Source organism: Nycticebus coucang, chromosome 10 (genome assembly GCF_027406575.1).
Source record: "Nycticebus coucang isolate mNycCou1 chromosome 10, mNycCou1.pri, whole genome shotgun sequence".
NCBI classification, from domain to species: domain Eukaryota; kingdom Metazoa; phylum Chordata; class Mammalia; order Primates; family Lorisidae; genus Nycticebus; species Nycticebus coucang.
This window is the reverse complement of record NC_069789.1, coordinates 57,767,205-57,783,733: the sequence shown is the minus strand read 5'-3', so window position 1 is coordinate 57,783,733 and position 16,529 is coordinate 57,767,205. Positions and strand designations below refer to the sequence as shown.

Genomic DNA, 16,529 nt, shown 5'->3' with positions numbered 1-16,529 from the left:
GTGAAATGAAAAATAGGAGAAAATCTAGGAAATATTTGTAAAATGTTAGAATGAGGGTCTTTTCTTTGTTGTTGAGACAGAGTCTCACTTTATTGCCCTTTGTAGAGTGCTGTGGTGTCATAGCTCACCCAAACTCTTGGGCCCAAGCAATTCTCTTGCCTCAGCCTCCCAAGTAGCTGGGACTACAGGTGCCCACCCAAACACCTGGCTCTTTTTTTGTTGTTGTCTTGTTGTGGTTGTCATTGTAGTTTTAGCTGGCTCAGGCTGGGTTTGAACCTGCCAGCCTCAGTGTATTTGGCCCGCACCCTACCCATTGACCTACTGGCGCCACCCCGAGGATGTACCACATTTTATCTTTTGTTTTTTATTTATTTATTTTTTTTGTAGAGACAAGAGTCTCACTTTACCGCCCTCGGTAGAGTGCCGTGACATCACACGGCTCACAGCAACCTCCAACTCTTGGGCTTAAGCGATTCCCCTGCCTCAGCCTCCCGAGCAGCTGGGACCACAGGTGCCCGCCACAACGCCCGGCTATTTTTTGGTTGCAGTTTAGCCGAGGCCGGGTTCGAACCCGCTCCCTCGGCATATGGGGCCGGCGCCCCACTCGCTGAGCCACAGGCGCCGCCCTGTTTTTTATTTTATTATTATTATTTTTATTATTATTAAATCATAGCTGTGTACATTAATGTGATCATAGGGCACCATACACTGATTTTATAAACAGTTTTACACATTTTCATCACACTGGTTTAACATAGCCTTCCTGGCATTTTCTTAGTTATTGTGTTAAGACATTTATATTCTACATTTACTAAGTTTCACATGTACCCTTGTAAGATGCACTGCAGGTGTAATTTCACAAATCACCCTCCCTGTGCCCATCCTCCCCCCTCCCTCCCCTCTCTCTCCCTCTTCTCCATATTCTTAGGTTATAGCTGGGTTATAGCTTTCATATGAAAGCCATAAATTAGTTTCATAGTAGGGCTGAGTACATTGGATACTTTTTCTTCCATTCTTGATATACTTTACTAAGAAGAATATGTTCCAGCTCCATCTATGTAAACATGAAAGAAGTAAAGTCTCCATCTTTCTTTAAGGCTGCATAATATTCCATGGTGTACATATACCACAATTTATTAATCCATTCGTGGATCCATGGGCACTTGGGCTTTTTCCATGACTTAGCAATTATGAATTGGGCTGCAGTAAACATTCTGGTTCAAGTATCTTTGTTATAATGTGATTTTTGGTCTTCTGGGTATATAACTGGTAGAGGAATTATAAGATTGAATGGTAAATCTATTTTTAGATCTCTAAGTGTTCTCCAAACATCTTTCCAAAAGGAATGTATTAATTTGCATTCCCACCAGCAGTATAGAAGTGTTCCCTTTTCTCCACATCCACGCCAACATCTCTGGTCTTGGGATTTTGTGATATGGGCTAATCTTACTGGAGTTAGATGGTATCTCAAGGTAGTTTTGATTTGCATTTCTCTGATGATTAAAGATGATGAGCATTTTTTCATGTGTCTGTAGGTCGTGTGCCTGTCGTCTTGAGAGAAGTTTCTCTTCAAGTCCTTTGCCCAGCCTGCGATGGGATCACTTGTTCTTTTTTTGCTTATACCTTTGAGTTCTCTGTGGGTTCTGGTTATTAAACCTTTGTCGGAGACATAACCTGCAAATATCTTCTCCCACTCTGAGGGCTGTCTGCTTGTTTTATTTACTGTGTTCTTGGCTGTGCAGAAGCCTTTTAGTTTGATCAGGTCCCAGTAGGGTATTTTTGAAGCTGCTTCAATTGTTCGGGGGTCCTCCTCATGAAATACTCACCCAGACCGATTTCTTCAAGGGTTTTCCCTGCACTCTCTTCTAGTATTTTTGTAGTTTCATGTCTTAAGTTTAAATCTTTCATCCAGTGAGAGTCTATCTTAGTTAATGGTGAAAGGTGTGAGTCCAGTTTCAGTCTTCTATAGGTCGCCAGCCAGTTCACCCAGCACCATTTGTTAAATAGGGAATCTTTTCCCCACTGAATGTTTTTAATTGGCTTGTCAAAGATCAAATAACGGTAAGTAGCTGGATTCATCTCTTGGTTCTCTGTTCTGTTCTAGACATCTACATCTCTGTTTTTGTGCCAGTACCATGCTGTTTTGATCACTATCGATTTATTGTGTAGTCTGAGGTCTGGTAGCATGATTCCTCCTGCTTTGTTTTTATTTCTGAGTAATGTCTTGGCTATTCGAGATTTTTTCTGATTTCATATAAAATGAAATATTGTTTTTTCAAGATCTTTAAAGTATGACAGTGGAGCTTTAATAGGGATCGCATTAAAATTGTATATTGCTTTGGGTAGTATGGACATTTTAACAATGTTGATTCTTCCCAGCCATGAGCATGGTATGTTTTTCCATTTGATAATGTTTTCAGCTATTTCTTTTCTTAAAGTTTCATAGTTTTCTTTATGGAGATCTTTCACGTCCTTTGTTAGATAAACTCCCAAATATTTCATCATCTTTGGCACTACTGTGAATGGAATAGAGTCCTTAACTGTTTTTTCAGCTTGACTATTGTTGGTATATATAAAGGCTACCGATTTATGAATGTTGATTTTATAATTTGAGGCGCTACTGTATTCCTTGATCACTTCTAAGAGTTTTGTAGTAGAATCCCTGGTGTTTTCCAGATATACAATCATATCATCGTGACGAGCGAAAGTTTGATCTCTTCTGACCCTATATGGATACCTTGATCTCCTTTTCTTCCCTAATTGCAATGGCTAAAACTTCCATTACCATATTGAAGAGCAGTGGAGACAATGGGCAGCTTTGTCTGTTTCCTGATCTGAGTGGAAATGATTTCAATTTAACTCCATTTAATATGATATTGGCTGTGGGTTTGCTGTAGATGGCCTGTATCAGTTTAAGAAATGTCCCTTCTATACCAGTTTTCTTAAGTGTTCTGATCATGAAGGGCTGCTGGATATTATCAAAAGCTTTTTCTGCATCAACTGAGAGAATCATATGGTCTTTGTTTTTTAATTTGTTCATGTGCTGAATTATACTTACAGATTTACGTATATTGAACCAGCCTTGAGATCCTGGGATAAAACCGACTTGGTCATGATGTGTAATTTGTTTGATGTGTTGCTGGATTCTGTTTGTTAGGATTTTTTTGAATATTTTTGCATCTATATTCATTAGTGATATCGGTCTATGATTTTCTTTTCTTCTTGGGTCTTTTCCTGGTTTGGGGATCAGGGTGATGTTTGCTTCATAGAACATGTTGGGTAGTCTTCCTCCTTTTTCTACATTTTAGAACAGGTTGAGTAATATAGGTACTGGTTCCTCTTTAAAGGTTTGGTAGAATTCTGATGTGAAGCCATCTGGTCCCGGGCTTTTCTTTTTTAGGGAGATTTCGTATGGTTGATGCTATTTCAGAACTTGATATTGGCCTGTTCAACATTTCCACTTGATTCTGGCTAAGTCTTGGAAGGTGACGTGCTTCCAAGTATTGGTCAATTTCCTTCAGATTTTCTTTCTTTCTTTTTTTTTTTTTTTTTTTCATTTGAAAACCTTGACAGTTTATCCTTCAGATTTTCATATTTCTGAGAATGAAGTTTCTTCATTCTCTTTTTTTTTTTTTTTTTTTTTTGTGGTTTTTTGGCCGGGGCTAGGTTTGAACCTGCCACCTCCGGCATATGGGACCAGTGCCCTACTCCTTGAGCCACAGGCGCCACCCTCTTCATTCTCTTAATGTAATATTCATTAAGGATTTTTTGAATTTCTGAGGAATCTGTTATTTCGTCTTTGTCGTTTCTGATTGATGAAATTAGAGATTTTACTCTTTTTTTTTTTTTTTTTCCTGGTTAGGTTAGCCAAAGGTTTGTCTGTTTTATTGACCTTTTCAAAAAACCAACTTTTTGATTTATTGATCTGTTGTATAATTCTTTTGTTTTCAATTTCATTTAATTCTGCTCTAATTTTGGTTATTTCTTTTCTTCTACTGGGTTTGGGATTGGAATGGTCTTCCTTTTCCAGTTGCTTGAGATGTCCCATTAAGTTGTTAACTTCCTCTCTTTCCATTCTCTTGAGGAAGCTTGCAATGCTATAAATTTCCCTCTTAGGACTGCCTTTGCGGTATCCCAGAGGTTCTGATAATTAGTGTCTTCATTGTCGTTTTGTTCCAAAAATTTGGCAATTTCCTTCTTAATCTCATCTCTGACCCAGCTATCATTCAGCATAAGGTTATTTAACTTCCATGTTTTTGTATGAGTATGCAGATTCCTGTTGTTACTGAGTTCAAGTTTTTATTTTATTATATTTTTTTGCAGTTTTTGGTCGGGGCTGGGTTTGAACCCACCACCTCTGGCATATGTGGCCAGTGCCCTACTCCCTTGAGCCACAGGCGCTGCCCTGAGTTCAAGTTTTATTCCATGGTGGTCCGAGAAGATGCAACGAATAATTTCTATTCCTTTAAATTTACTGAGGTTAGATTCGTGACCTAAGATGTGATCGATTTTGGAGTATGTTCCATGGGCTGATGAGAAGTATGTGTATTCAGTTTTGTTGGGATGAAATGTTCTGTAGATGTCTGCTAAATCCAAATGTTGGATGGTTAGGTTTAAATGTAAAATGTCTTTGCTCAGCTTCTTATTGGAGGATGTATCCAACACTGCCAAAGGAATGTTGAAATCTCCAACTATTATGGAGCTGGAGGAAATCAAGTTGCTCATGTCTGTTAGAGTTTCTCTTATAAATTGAGGTGCATTCTGGTTGGGTGCATGAATATTCATAATTGAAATCTCATATTGAGTATTACCCTTAACAAATATGAAGTAACCATTCTTATCCTTCCTTACTTTTGTTGGTTTAAAGCCTATTGTATCTGCTAATAGAACTGCAACACCTGCTTTTTTCTGATTACCATTTGCCTGAAATATGGACGACCATCCTTTCACCCTGAGTCTATATTTATCTTTTAAGGTAAGATGTGACTCTTGTATGCAGCAAATATCTGGCCTGAGTTGTTGTATCCAGTCAGCCAACCTGTGCCTCTTTAGAGGACAGTTTAAGCCATTCACATTAATGGAGAATATCGATAGGTCTGGTAAAATTTTGATTATCGAGTTTTTCGAAAGTCCAGTGGACATTTTTTTTTTAATTTTAATTTTTTTTTTTTTTGTAGAGACAGAGTCTCACTGTACCATCCTCGGGTAGAGTACCATCACACAGCTCACAGCAACCTCTAACTCTTGGGCTTACGCAATTCTCTTGCCTTAGCCTCCCAAGCAGCTGGGACTACAGGTGCCCGCCACAACACCCGGCTATTTTTTTGTTGCAGTTTGGCCAGGGCTGGGTTTGAACCCTCCACCCTCAGCATATGGGGATGGCGCCCTACTCACTGAGCCACAGGCACCGCCCAGTGGACATTTTTAATCCTTTCACCACTGTGGAAGTTGGAGTTTGATCAAAAGTTTCTGAGTGAGTTTACTTTTGTGATAGAGGATTGTGTTGGTCATTATGGAGGATAGGTCTGAGAATATCCTGAAGAGCTGGTTTGGTTATGGCACATTTCTTCAACATATGAATGTCATTAAAGTATTTAATTTTTCCATCATAAATGAAACTCAGTTTAGCTTGATACAGGATCCGGGGTTGAATGTTATTTTGTTTTAAGAGATTAAAAGTTGATGACCACCCTCTTCTGGCTTGAAAAGTTTCAGCAGAGAGATCTGCAGTCATTTTAATATTCTTCCCTTTGTAGGTAATGGATTTCTTATGTCTGGCTGCTTTCAGAATTTTCTCCTTCATATTAATTTTAGTGAAGTTAATTATGATATGCCTGCGGGATGTCTTATTCGTATTGAGTTGTGCTGAGGTTCTGGAACTGTCTGCTATCTGAATTTCAGAATCTCTTGTCATGTCTGGAAAGTTCTCTTTCATAATTTCATGGAGAAGTGCCTCTGTGCCTTGCGAGGCCACTTCATCACTTTCAGGGATTCTAATGAGGTGAATTATCTCAGAGCTCTCTGAGAGAATGATCCATTTTTGCTCTCCATTTCTCTTCCTCTTTGAGAGTTTGGGAGCGTTCAGAAACTTTGTCTTCAATGTCAGAAATCCTTTCTTCTGCTTGCTCTACTCTGTTACTGAGGGATTCTACTGTATTTTTCAGATCTTTGAGGGCTGCAAATTCTTGCTTCAGTGCGTCAGAATCTTTGGTGGTTTTGTCTTTGAACTCGTTAAATTCTTGAGACAACTTTTGAATTTCTCCTCGAATTTCTAGTTCTGACTTTTGAATTACTCCTCTCCTTGGGAGAGGTGGGCTACTCTTCCGTCCCATCCACCATCATACTCCACCCCACATCTTATCTTTTTATCCACTCAGTCATTTGGGTTGTTCCCATCTTTGGGTTATTGTGAATAATGCTGCTGTGAACATTGGTATACAAATACTTAGTTTAGTCCCAGCTTTCAGTTAGCTCTGTTTTTTTATTGGTGACCCTGGGTGGGCTTGAACCAGTTTTTAGTTCTTTTGGATGTCTATGTAGGAATGACATTGCTTGGTAATACTTTGTGTAACATTTTGAGGAACTGCTAAACTGTCTTGCACAGCGGGTATACCATTTTACATTTTTCCCCAGCAGCACACAATGTTGCACTTTCTCTGCTTCCTTGCTTACACTTATTTTCCTTAAAAATTTTTTTTGGTCTGGGCACAGTGGCTTATACCTGTAATCCTCGCACTGTGGGAGGCCGAGGTAGGTAGTTTGCTGGAACTCAGGTATTCTAGACCAGCCTGAGCAAGAGCAAGACCCCATCAACTAAAAATAGCTGAGCATTGTGGTGAGCTCCTGTAGTCCCAGCTACTCCAGAGGCTGAGGCAAGAGAATCCCTTTAGCTCAAGATTTTGAGGTTGCTGGAAGCTATGATGCCATGGTACTCTCCCAAGGGCAAGAAATGGAACTCTCTCAAAAAAAGAGATTTGAGACATCATAGTATGAATGTGCTTTTTTTTAGACAGAGTCTTACTTTGTCACCATCAGTAGAGTGCTATGGCATCATAGCTCACAGCTACCTCAAACTCTTGGGCTTAAGTTATTCTCTTGTCTCAGCCTCTAAAGAAGCTGGGACTACAGGTGCCCGCCACAATGCCCGGCTATTTTTTTTTTTTAGAGATGAGGTCTCACTCTGGCTTGGGCTGGTCTTGAACTTGTGAGCTCAGGCAATCTACCTACCTCGGCTTCCCAGAGTGCTAGGATTATAGGCATGAGCCACTGCACCTGGCCTGAATGTGTTATCTTTTAAAAATGTTAGTTTTCAGAAAGCAGCAAATAATATTCTGAATATGTGTAGTTATTTTGTGCATTGGTAGGTTATACATAATTATTTTTTTTTTGAGACAGTGTTGTTTTTTTTTTTTTTTTTGAGACAGAGTGTTACTTTGTCACCCTCGGTAGAGTGCTGTGGCATCACAGCTCACAGCAACCTCCAGCTCTTGGGCTTAGGTAATTCTCTAAGCGCCGGCCACAGTGCCCAGCTATCTTTTTTGTTGCAGTTGTCGTTGTTTAGCAGGCTTGGGCTGAGTTTGAACCTGCCAGCCTTGGTGTATGTGGCTGGCTCCCTAACCACTGAGCTATGGGCGCCAGGCCAGGTTATACATTAGGTGGCAAATTTCTACCAGCGCTTGTTTTAAAAAACATGTTTATGGAAGTTTTTTTGTTCCAGGGATTTCAGAAACCTGATTGAAATGTAAATTAGCAGCTTTATTTTGTTTCCATCAGGTACGACCAAAACTGCCACTTTTGAAGATTTTGCAGGCAGCAGGTGCACAAGGTGAAATGTTCACTGTTAAAGAGGTAAGCCATCAATGAAAATTCTTAGTTTTAACAACAGTTGAAGTAGATGTCAGTGAACATTTAGTTCTGAAAAATTAGGCCTAAGGAAGGAAGGTCTTCTGAAGTATTGGAGAGGCACCTTTTGCTGTATTTGACCATAAAGTTAAATTTCTTATTTCCTTTTGAAGTGTTCATAAGCCAAACATAAGGTTAACCATTAATTCATTGACCTATGAGTTAAAATGCAAAATACGTACACTCATTTACAGTATGTGTTATGAGGTAGAAATCAAATGCAGTAGTTTGGGCCAAGTGCAGTGGTTCATGCCTATATAATCCTAGCACTCTGGGAAGCCAAGGCAGGAGATTCTCTTGAGCTCAGGTGTTCCAGACCAGCTTGAGCAAGATTGAGACCCTGTCTCTACTAAAAATAGAAAAATTAGCTGGGTGTCATGGCAAGTACCTATAGTCCCAGCTGCTCAGGAGGCTGAGGCAGGATGATCCTTTAAATCCAGGAGTTTGCAGTAGCTGTGAGCTAGCCTGATGCTGTAACACTGTAGCCTGAGCAACAAAGGCTGAGACTTTGTCTCAAAAATGAATGAATGAATGCAGTAGTTTTCATTATAAATGGAAACTCTACTGAGTGCCACCTTGACCTCCCAGAGTGCTAGAATTACAGGTGTGAAACCACTGCACCTGGCCAACCTCCTGCTTTGTTGCTCAGGCTTGAATGCAGTGGGGTGATCTTTTTTTTTTGAAACAGAGTCTCAAGCTGTCAGCCTTGATAGAGTTCTGTGGCGTCACAGCTCATAGCAACCTCAAACTCTTTACCTTAAGAGATTCTCTTGCCTCAGCCTACCAAGTAGATGGGAATACAGGCACCCGCCACAACATCCGGCTATATTTTGTTGCATTTGTCATTGTTTAGCTGGCCCAGGGCTGGGTTTAAACTTACCACCCTCAGTGTATGTGGCTGGCTCCATAACCACTGTGCTCCAGGCACTGAGTCACACCTGGCTTTTTTTTTTTTTTAATCACCCTCAGTAGAGTGCCGGGACATCACACAGCTCACAGCAACTTCCAACTCCTGGGCTTAGGTGATTCTCTTGCCTCAGCCTTCTGAGTACTGGGACTACAGGCGCCCGCCACAATGCCTGGCTATTTTTTTTGTCGCAGTTTGAACCCGCCACCCTCGGTATATGGGGTTGGTGCCCTACCTACTGAGCCACAGGCACCATCCACACCTGGCTCTTTTTGGTTGTAGTTGTCATTTTTGTTTGGCAGGCCCAGGCTGGATTTGAATCTGCCAGCTCCACTGTACATGGCTGGCGCCCTAGCCGCTGACCTACAGGTGCCAAGCTCAGTGGGGTGATCTTAGTTTACTGCAACCTTGAACTCCTGGGCTCAAATGATTCTTCTACCTTAGCCTCCTGAGTAGCTGAGACCAGGTGCATGCCACCATGCTGGCTTGTATTTTTTTTTTGGTAGAGATAAGTTTTTTTTTTGTTTTTTTTTTTTTTTTTTAATAGAGACAAAGTTTCACTTTATGGCCCTTGGTAGAGTGCCATGGCATCATACAGCTCACAGCAACCTCCAACTCCTGGGCTTAAGCGATTCTCTTGCCTCAGCCTCCCGAGTAGCTGGGACTACAGGCGCCTGCCACAACGCCCGGCTATTTTTTGGTTGCAGTTCAGCCGGGGCTGGGTTTGAACCCGCCACCCTCGGTATATGGGGCCGGCGCCTTACCGACTGAGCCACAGGTGTCGCCCAGAGATAAGTTCTTGCTATGTTGCCTTCTTGGCTTCAAGTGAGCTTCCCATCTTGGCCTCCCAAAGCTCTGGGATTACATGCATGACCATTGCACCAAGTGTACAGAGGTTTTCAAAAGGAAAAGTGAGATTACATATTGTTTTGAAATAATCATCCTTGGCTACAGAGATCAGTAACAAGGATGGTGCTAGTTAGAGATTGGAGAGGCAGGTGCTGCGCAGATGTTGTTACAGAAATATTTTTTCTGGCTTGGCATCTGTAGCTCAAGCAGCTAAGGTGCCAGCCACATACACCAGAGCTGGTAGGTTTGAATCCAGCCCGGACCTGCCAAGCAACAATGACAACTACAACCAAAAAATAGCTAGGCATTGTGGCTGATGCCTGTAGTCCCAGCTACTTGGGAGGCTGAGGCAAGAGAATCGCTTAAGCCCAGGATTTGGAGGTTGCTGTGAGCTATGATGATGCCACAGCACTCTACCCTGGGTGACAGCTCTGTCTCAAAAAGAGAAAAGAAAATTTTTTTTCTGCAAGGTTGTAATAGGCTTTGTGCAAGGGTGTGGTTTTTGCAATCTTATGATAGTTTTTGTTATTGGGCATCCAAACATGAGAATCCTTTTTTTTGGATACAGAGTCTCACTGTGTCACCCTGGGTAGAGTGCAGTGGCGTCATAGTTCACAGCAACTTCAAACTCTTGGGTTCAAGCAATCCTCTTGCCTCAGCCTCCTGAGACTATAGGCACCTACCACAAGGCCTGGCTGTGTTTAGAGATGGGGTCTTGCTCTTACTCAGGCTGGTCTGGAACTCCTAAGCTCAGGCATTCTACCCACCTTCGCCTCCCAGACTGCTAGGATTACAGGTGTGAGCCATCGTCCCTGGCCCATTTTAGGTAATTTTTAAATTTTGAATCATGAACTTTGTCCTTCCTTCCATTCTGTGAACATTGAACAAAAGCCAGATAGATTAAATTTTTATTTGATTAAAAACTTGGGTTCTGGGTGGTGCCTGTGGCTCAGTGAGTAGGTCGCCAGTCCCACATACTGAGGGCGACGGGTTTGAACCCATCCCTGGCCAAACTGCAGCAAAAAATAGGCGAGTGGGGCGCTGGCCCCATATGCCGGAGGTAATGGGTTCAAACCCAGCCCCGGCCAAAAGCTGCAAAAAAAAAAAAAAAAATATATATATATATATATGTAGCCAGGCATTGTGGCATTGAGGCAAGAGAATTGCCTAAGCCTAGGAGTTGGAGGTTGCTGTGAGCTGTGATAGCACAGCACTCTACTGAGGGCAACAAAGTGAGACTCTTCTCTCTTAAAAAAAAAAAAAAATCTTGGGTTCTGTGTTTTGTGCATTTATAGTGGCTTATTAAACATTGTGCTTCATTTGCCAAAAAGAATTAAGTGAACGTACATCAAAAGCCTAGAGTGGTTATTTATGTGCTTCTGGACTTGGAAACTATTTTATGACTCAGGCACATTTAAAGTTTGTTACTTCTAGTTATAGAACAGGCCCCTGGATGTGGTCTGGTGAGAAAAATTTTAAAGGATACCTGCTGAATTCACCACTTTTTCTCATTTTCAGATTAGTACATTTTTCTTCTAAAAGGTCTGGTCTTGTAGCTGCCACAGAAATAATCATTAGGTGGACCTAGTCGTTGGGAGCAACTCTTCTGTTGTAGGACCCTTTGCACAAGCACTAATAGCTTTCCAGAGAAAGAGATAACATATTTACAAGACTAACTTACTGCCAGGCATGATGGCTCACGCCTGTAATCCTAGTGCTTTGGGAGTCTGAGACAGGAGAATCACTTGAGCTCAGGATTTTGAGACTACCCCGAACAACAGTGAGAGCCTTTCTTTACCAAAAACAGAAAAAAAAATTGGCCAGGCATGGTGGTGTGGGTTTGTAGTCCCAGCTACTTTGAGGGTGGCGCAGGAAGATTGCTTGAGTGCAGAAGTTTGAGGTTGCTGTGAGCTGTGATGATGGCACTGCCGTCTAGCTCTAGCCAGGGTGACAGAATGAGATCCTGTATCCAAGGAAAAGAAACCCCACCAAATACAAAAACTAACTTTACCTCCTCATCATTAACTTGTGTTTTTGGCAGTGGACAAATCATTTCATGGTATTTTATTCCCGCACAGGTCATGCATTATCTAGGCCAGTATATAATGGTGAAACAGCTTTATGATCAACAGGAGCAGCATATGGTATATTGTGGTGGAGATCTTTTGGGAGAACTACTAGGATGTCAGAGTTTCTCCGTGAAAGACCCAAGGTAAAAAGAGTGAAGATTTGCATATCTTTTTGGGTGTTTACATCTAACCACTTCATCGCCATAGGTTATTAATGGTTATTTATTACTTTAGTCCATAAATACTTAAGGGCCTACATATGTCAGGTAGCCTATGAGGCACTGAGAACACAGTAGTGAGCAACACAGATGGTGTCTGATTTTGTGGAGTTTTCAGAGGAATGATATAGTGGATATTCTTTCCCATCTTAATCAAATTCTCACACCAGTATGTGGTAAAATTACACCATGTAAATCTTACAGAAAACAGGCACATGAAGCAAGGAATGAATGAGTGTTAGGTGTTGGGTGTCAAGGAAAGATTCCTTCAGCAAAATTTGAGCTGAAAGCTGAAGGAATATTAAAGAATTGATTGGGGGGTGGGGGTTAAAGGAGAACTTTAGGCAAATTGAACATTATGTTTATAGGCTGGTAGAAGGAAGCTTGATATGACCAGGTTAGAATTTTATAAAATAATTGTTGGAGAGGAATAGTAAGCAAATGAAAGCGGTGTGGAATTGCTGAGCAGTTCGAGGATGATGAGTATAATAATCACAGTAGAGGCCGTGGGCAGTGGCTCATGCTTATAATCCTAGCACTTTGGAAGGCCAAGGTGGGTGGATCGCTTGAGTTCACGAGATGGAGACCAGCCTGAGCAAGAGTTAGCCCCTGTCTCTACTAAAAATGAAAAACTGAGGCAGGAAGCTCGCTTGAGCCCAAGAATTTGAGGTTGCTGTGAGCTATGACACCCTGGCACACTACCGAGGGCAGCAGACTGAGACTGTGTCTCAAAAAGAAAAAAAAGAATCTAAAACTTAACTCCTAGGATGGTGCCTGTGGGTCAGTGAGTGTGGCGCCAGACCCATATACCGAGGGCAGCGGGATCGAACCTGGCCTTGGCCGAACTGCGACAACAATAAATAAATAAATAATAAATAAATAAATAAAACTTAACTCCTAGAAGGAAGGAATAGTTTCCAAAGAAAATCTCTCCACTTGAATTACTGTTAATGAAATAAAATGTAAATCAGTGTGTTTTTTTTATTATTTTTTTAATTATTAAATCATAGCTGTGTACATTAGTACAATCAAGGGGTACAATGTGCTTGTTTCATGTACAGTCTGAAATATTCTCATCAAACTGTTCAACATAGCCTTCATGGTATTTTCTTAGTTATTGTATGAAGACATTTGTATTCTGCCTTTAGTAAGTTTCACCTGTACCCATTCTAAGATGCACCGTAGGTGTGGTCCCACCCATTACCCTCCCCCCTCCATAAATCAGTGTTTTAATGGGCAAAGTAACACAAGGTCCTGGGCATTAACATCATAGTATTTAAGTAATTCAGATCTATTCTTTGAAAAAGATTCTTCTGCCTCTCTATGCTTTATAGAGAATGTTGAGAGATAACATATCAGAAATGTAATATTTAATGAAAAAACCACTGGTAACTTTCAGAGTAGTGTTTGGGGTTGTTAATTTTTTGTTTTATCTCTTTAACAGCCCGCTGTATGATATGCTAAGAAAGAATCTTGTCACTTTAGCCACTCCTACTACAGGTATGTCACATCCTATTTCTTCAGAGTATATAACAGCTTTGAGTTCGTGGGGGTAAATGATGGGAAAGCAAGGTGGATCGAGGTGGAAATGGAATGCTGTCTTTGGCATGACTGGGAGGAATATATGCTATATGCCACACGGAATGTTCTATGCTGTTTTTCCCTGTGAAACTTCTCAAACATACTGAGAATAGAGAGATGTCCACTTCCTAGACGCACTGTTAACATTTTGTCACGCTGGCTTCATCTAGACTACTTTTAACAGTCTCTCACAGATAAGGTCTTTGCTCCTTCAAACATACAATACCATTATTACACACAACAAAATTAATAATATAATTCTTATAGCCAGTTTATCTGTTGTTTCCCCCAGTTATCTCAGAAATATTTTATATTTGGCCTGTTCAAATCAGAATCTAAAGTCCACACGTTACATTTGGTTATGTCTCATAAGTGCCTTTAATTTATAAAATTTAACCCTCTTTTTTCATGTCACTTATTTGTTGAAAAAATGGTTCATTTTTCTGTAGAATTTTCCACATTCTGGAGTTGAAGATTGTGTCCTTGTAATTTTATTTAACATGTTTCTTTATGTGCCCATTTTCAGTAAATAGTAATGCTTGAGTAGATTCAAGTGTCAATTTTTTGCCAAGAAAGCTTTATATACTATATAGTAATATATTTGCCATACATTGTTGTAAAGGAGGTGCTTTGTACTTCTGTCTTATCATATCAGACTCATACAGGGTCTGCCTGTCCCTCTTTTAGTCATGTTAAGCTTCTGTGCACTCAGGTGTAGCAATCTGAAGACCTATTCCTCTTAGAACCTTTCACCTAATTGTTTTAGCTCTCTGTTGTCTGAATGGCGATTTGTCTTGTCTTTTGCTTGATTCCAGACCTTTTAAGTACTATTCCTTGAGTTTAATCTATTAGGTATGTGCAGAAAACTGACTGCTTTGGGGTCTGAGGTCTCCAAAATGGTGGTGTGTTAGAGTAGGTGAATAAACTGCATACATCTGAATGTTACTGTATCTTACTTGATTTCCAAATTAAGTTTTTTTCCCCCCTCAACTCCTACATATGAATCGGTTTTGTAAGCGAGATAACTTTGTCCTTTGAAGAAAACTCAAGTTTGTAATCTCTTTAAATTGGCTATCTTTTGATAGGTTATTGAAATAAATAGGCTGAAAATAATTTTTTTTTTTTTTTTTTTTTGAGACTAAGAGTGCCATGGCGTAAGCTTAGCTCAGCTTATAGCAACCTCAAACTTCTCTTCCCCCAGCTTCCTGAGTAGCTGGGACTACTGGTGCCTGCCACAATGCCTGGCTAGTTTTTTTTTTTTTTTTTTTTAGAGACAGAGTCTTACTTTATTGCCCTTGGTAGAGTGCTGTGGCGTCACAGCTCACAGCAACCTCCAACTCCTGGGCTTAGGTTATTCCCCTGCCTCAGCCTCCCAAGTAGCTGCGACTACAGGTACCCGCCACAACACCTGGCTATTTTTTGTTGCAGTTTGGCTGGGGCCGGGTTCAAACCCACCCCTCTTGGTGTATGGGGCTGGTGCCCTACCCAGTGATCCACAGGCACCACTCTAGTTTTGTTTTCTTTTTTATTAGAGTTGAGGGTCTCACTCTTGCTCAGTCTTAAACTCCTGAGCTCAAATGATCCTCTTGCTTTGGCCGCCTCCCAGAGTGCTAGGGTTAACAGGTGTGAGCCTTTGCACCAGCCTGAATTCACTCCTAAAAATGTTTAATTGTTAAAATTTGGGGGAAAAAGACTTTGCTCTCATATGGAAACATGATTTTGAACTTACATTGAATCTTGAACCTGTTGGTTTCATTGAGCCATTTGCCCGCTGCATATTCGTATAACTGCATGTAACTGAGAGGGAAGACCTTACAAATCATATGCGTATAACTGCATGTAACTGAGAGGGAAGGCCTTACAAATCATATGGCAGCTTTATTAGAATTCAGTCACTTGTGAAATAGTGTAGCTTTCCTGGAATAGTCACTGATAGCTTGAAATACATGGAGGATTTATAATAGCTGATTTCTTTTCACAGTAAAATTTGTTTTCTTTTTTCCTGCCTTTGGCCGCTCCAAAATTTGTTTTCTGATTGATCTATTCTCTGAATATCTAGAGTGGGTATAATTCTCACTTTTTTCCCTGTTGCTTTCTTTCTTGTATTTTCTACAGAATTTAACATGACATATACTACTGTAAAGAACATTCCTATGAGCAAACATTTCGGTTGATTCTTACAACAATCCTGTCAGTAGATGAAGAAATTCAAGTTTTTTTTTTTTTTTTGTGGTTTTTGGCCGGGGCTGGGTTTGAACCCGCCACCTCTGGCATATGGGATCGGCACCCTACTCCTCGAGCCACAGGTGACGCCCTTTTTTTTTTTTTTTTTAATAGAATGAGTGATTTATCCAAGATCACACACCACTGATATGTGGGTACAGGAGAGATTTCTTCCTTTGTGCCATATGATGTCTTAACCCTTATTTGTAACAGAATTTGCTTCCCATAATTTTTTTGACAAATTCTTCTCCTCTGAACACGAAATATTTAAAATGTTTTTATTCTTTAATTTTTCATTAAAATTTCAGACTTCACAAAAAATTTACAAAAGTATTACATAGGGTTCCCATATATTCTTTACCTAGATTCGCAAATGATAATATTTTATTTAACTATTGTTTAATGATCAAAACCAAGAAATTGCTTGCCCCCAAGTAATTCTGATTATCTGCTCTGAGTTGTATTTGCATTGGTGCTTGTAGTTGGCCATCTGGTTTTCATAACTGGGTTGCATGTGTTTTATTTGAAAGGACACATGAGAAAAGTGCTTTTTGTATATCTATTTTGCACCTTTACAAATGGATTGATTAAACCTTCCATTTGGTGGTTGAAGAGAATGCCATTATTTAAAGTAAAGATGGTTCTTCTAAATCATTTCTCCAAATTTTCCCATATATACTGATAAAATGAAATAGGACAAACTTTGTATTTCTTAAAAAAATTTTTTTTTACATTATGGTTTCCCCAGATGATTTATTTTTGCTCATAATTAACTTAACC

General features: G+C 40.3%; 1 protein-coding gene across 4 annotated transcripts in view; it reads left to right on the top strand.

The window, feature by feature from the left end:
• Window positions 1-16,529, top strand: part of MDM4 (MDM4 regulator of p53) — a 59,088-nt gene that overhangs the window by 17,809 nt on the left and 24,750 nt on the right. For 3 of the 4 annotated variants that reach the window (XM_053604247.1, XM_053604250.1, XM_053604249.1), the window contains exons 3-5: window positions 7,774-7,848; window positions 11,737-11,870; window positions 13,390-13,445. In XM_053604247.1, the coding sequence (XP_053460222.1) occupies window positions 7,774-7,848; window positions 11,737-11,870; window positions 13,390-13,445 (265 nt within the window). The remainder of the gene's footprint in view (window positions 1-7,773; window positions 7,849-11,736; window positions 11,871-13,389; window positions 13,446-16,529) is intronic. The other variant, XM_053604248.1, reaches the window with a different exon arrangement.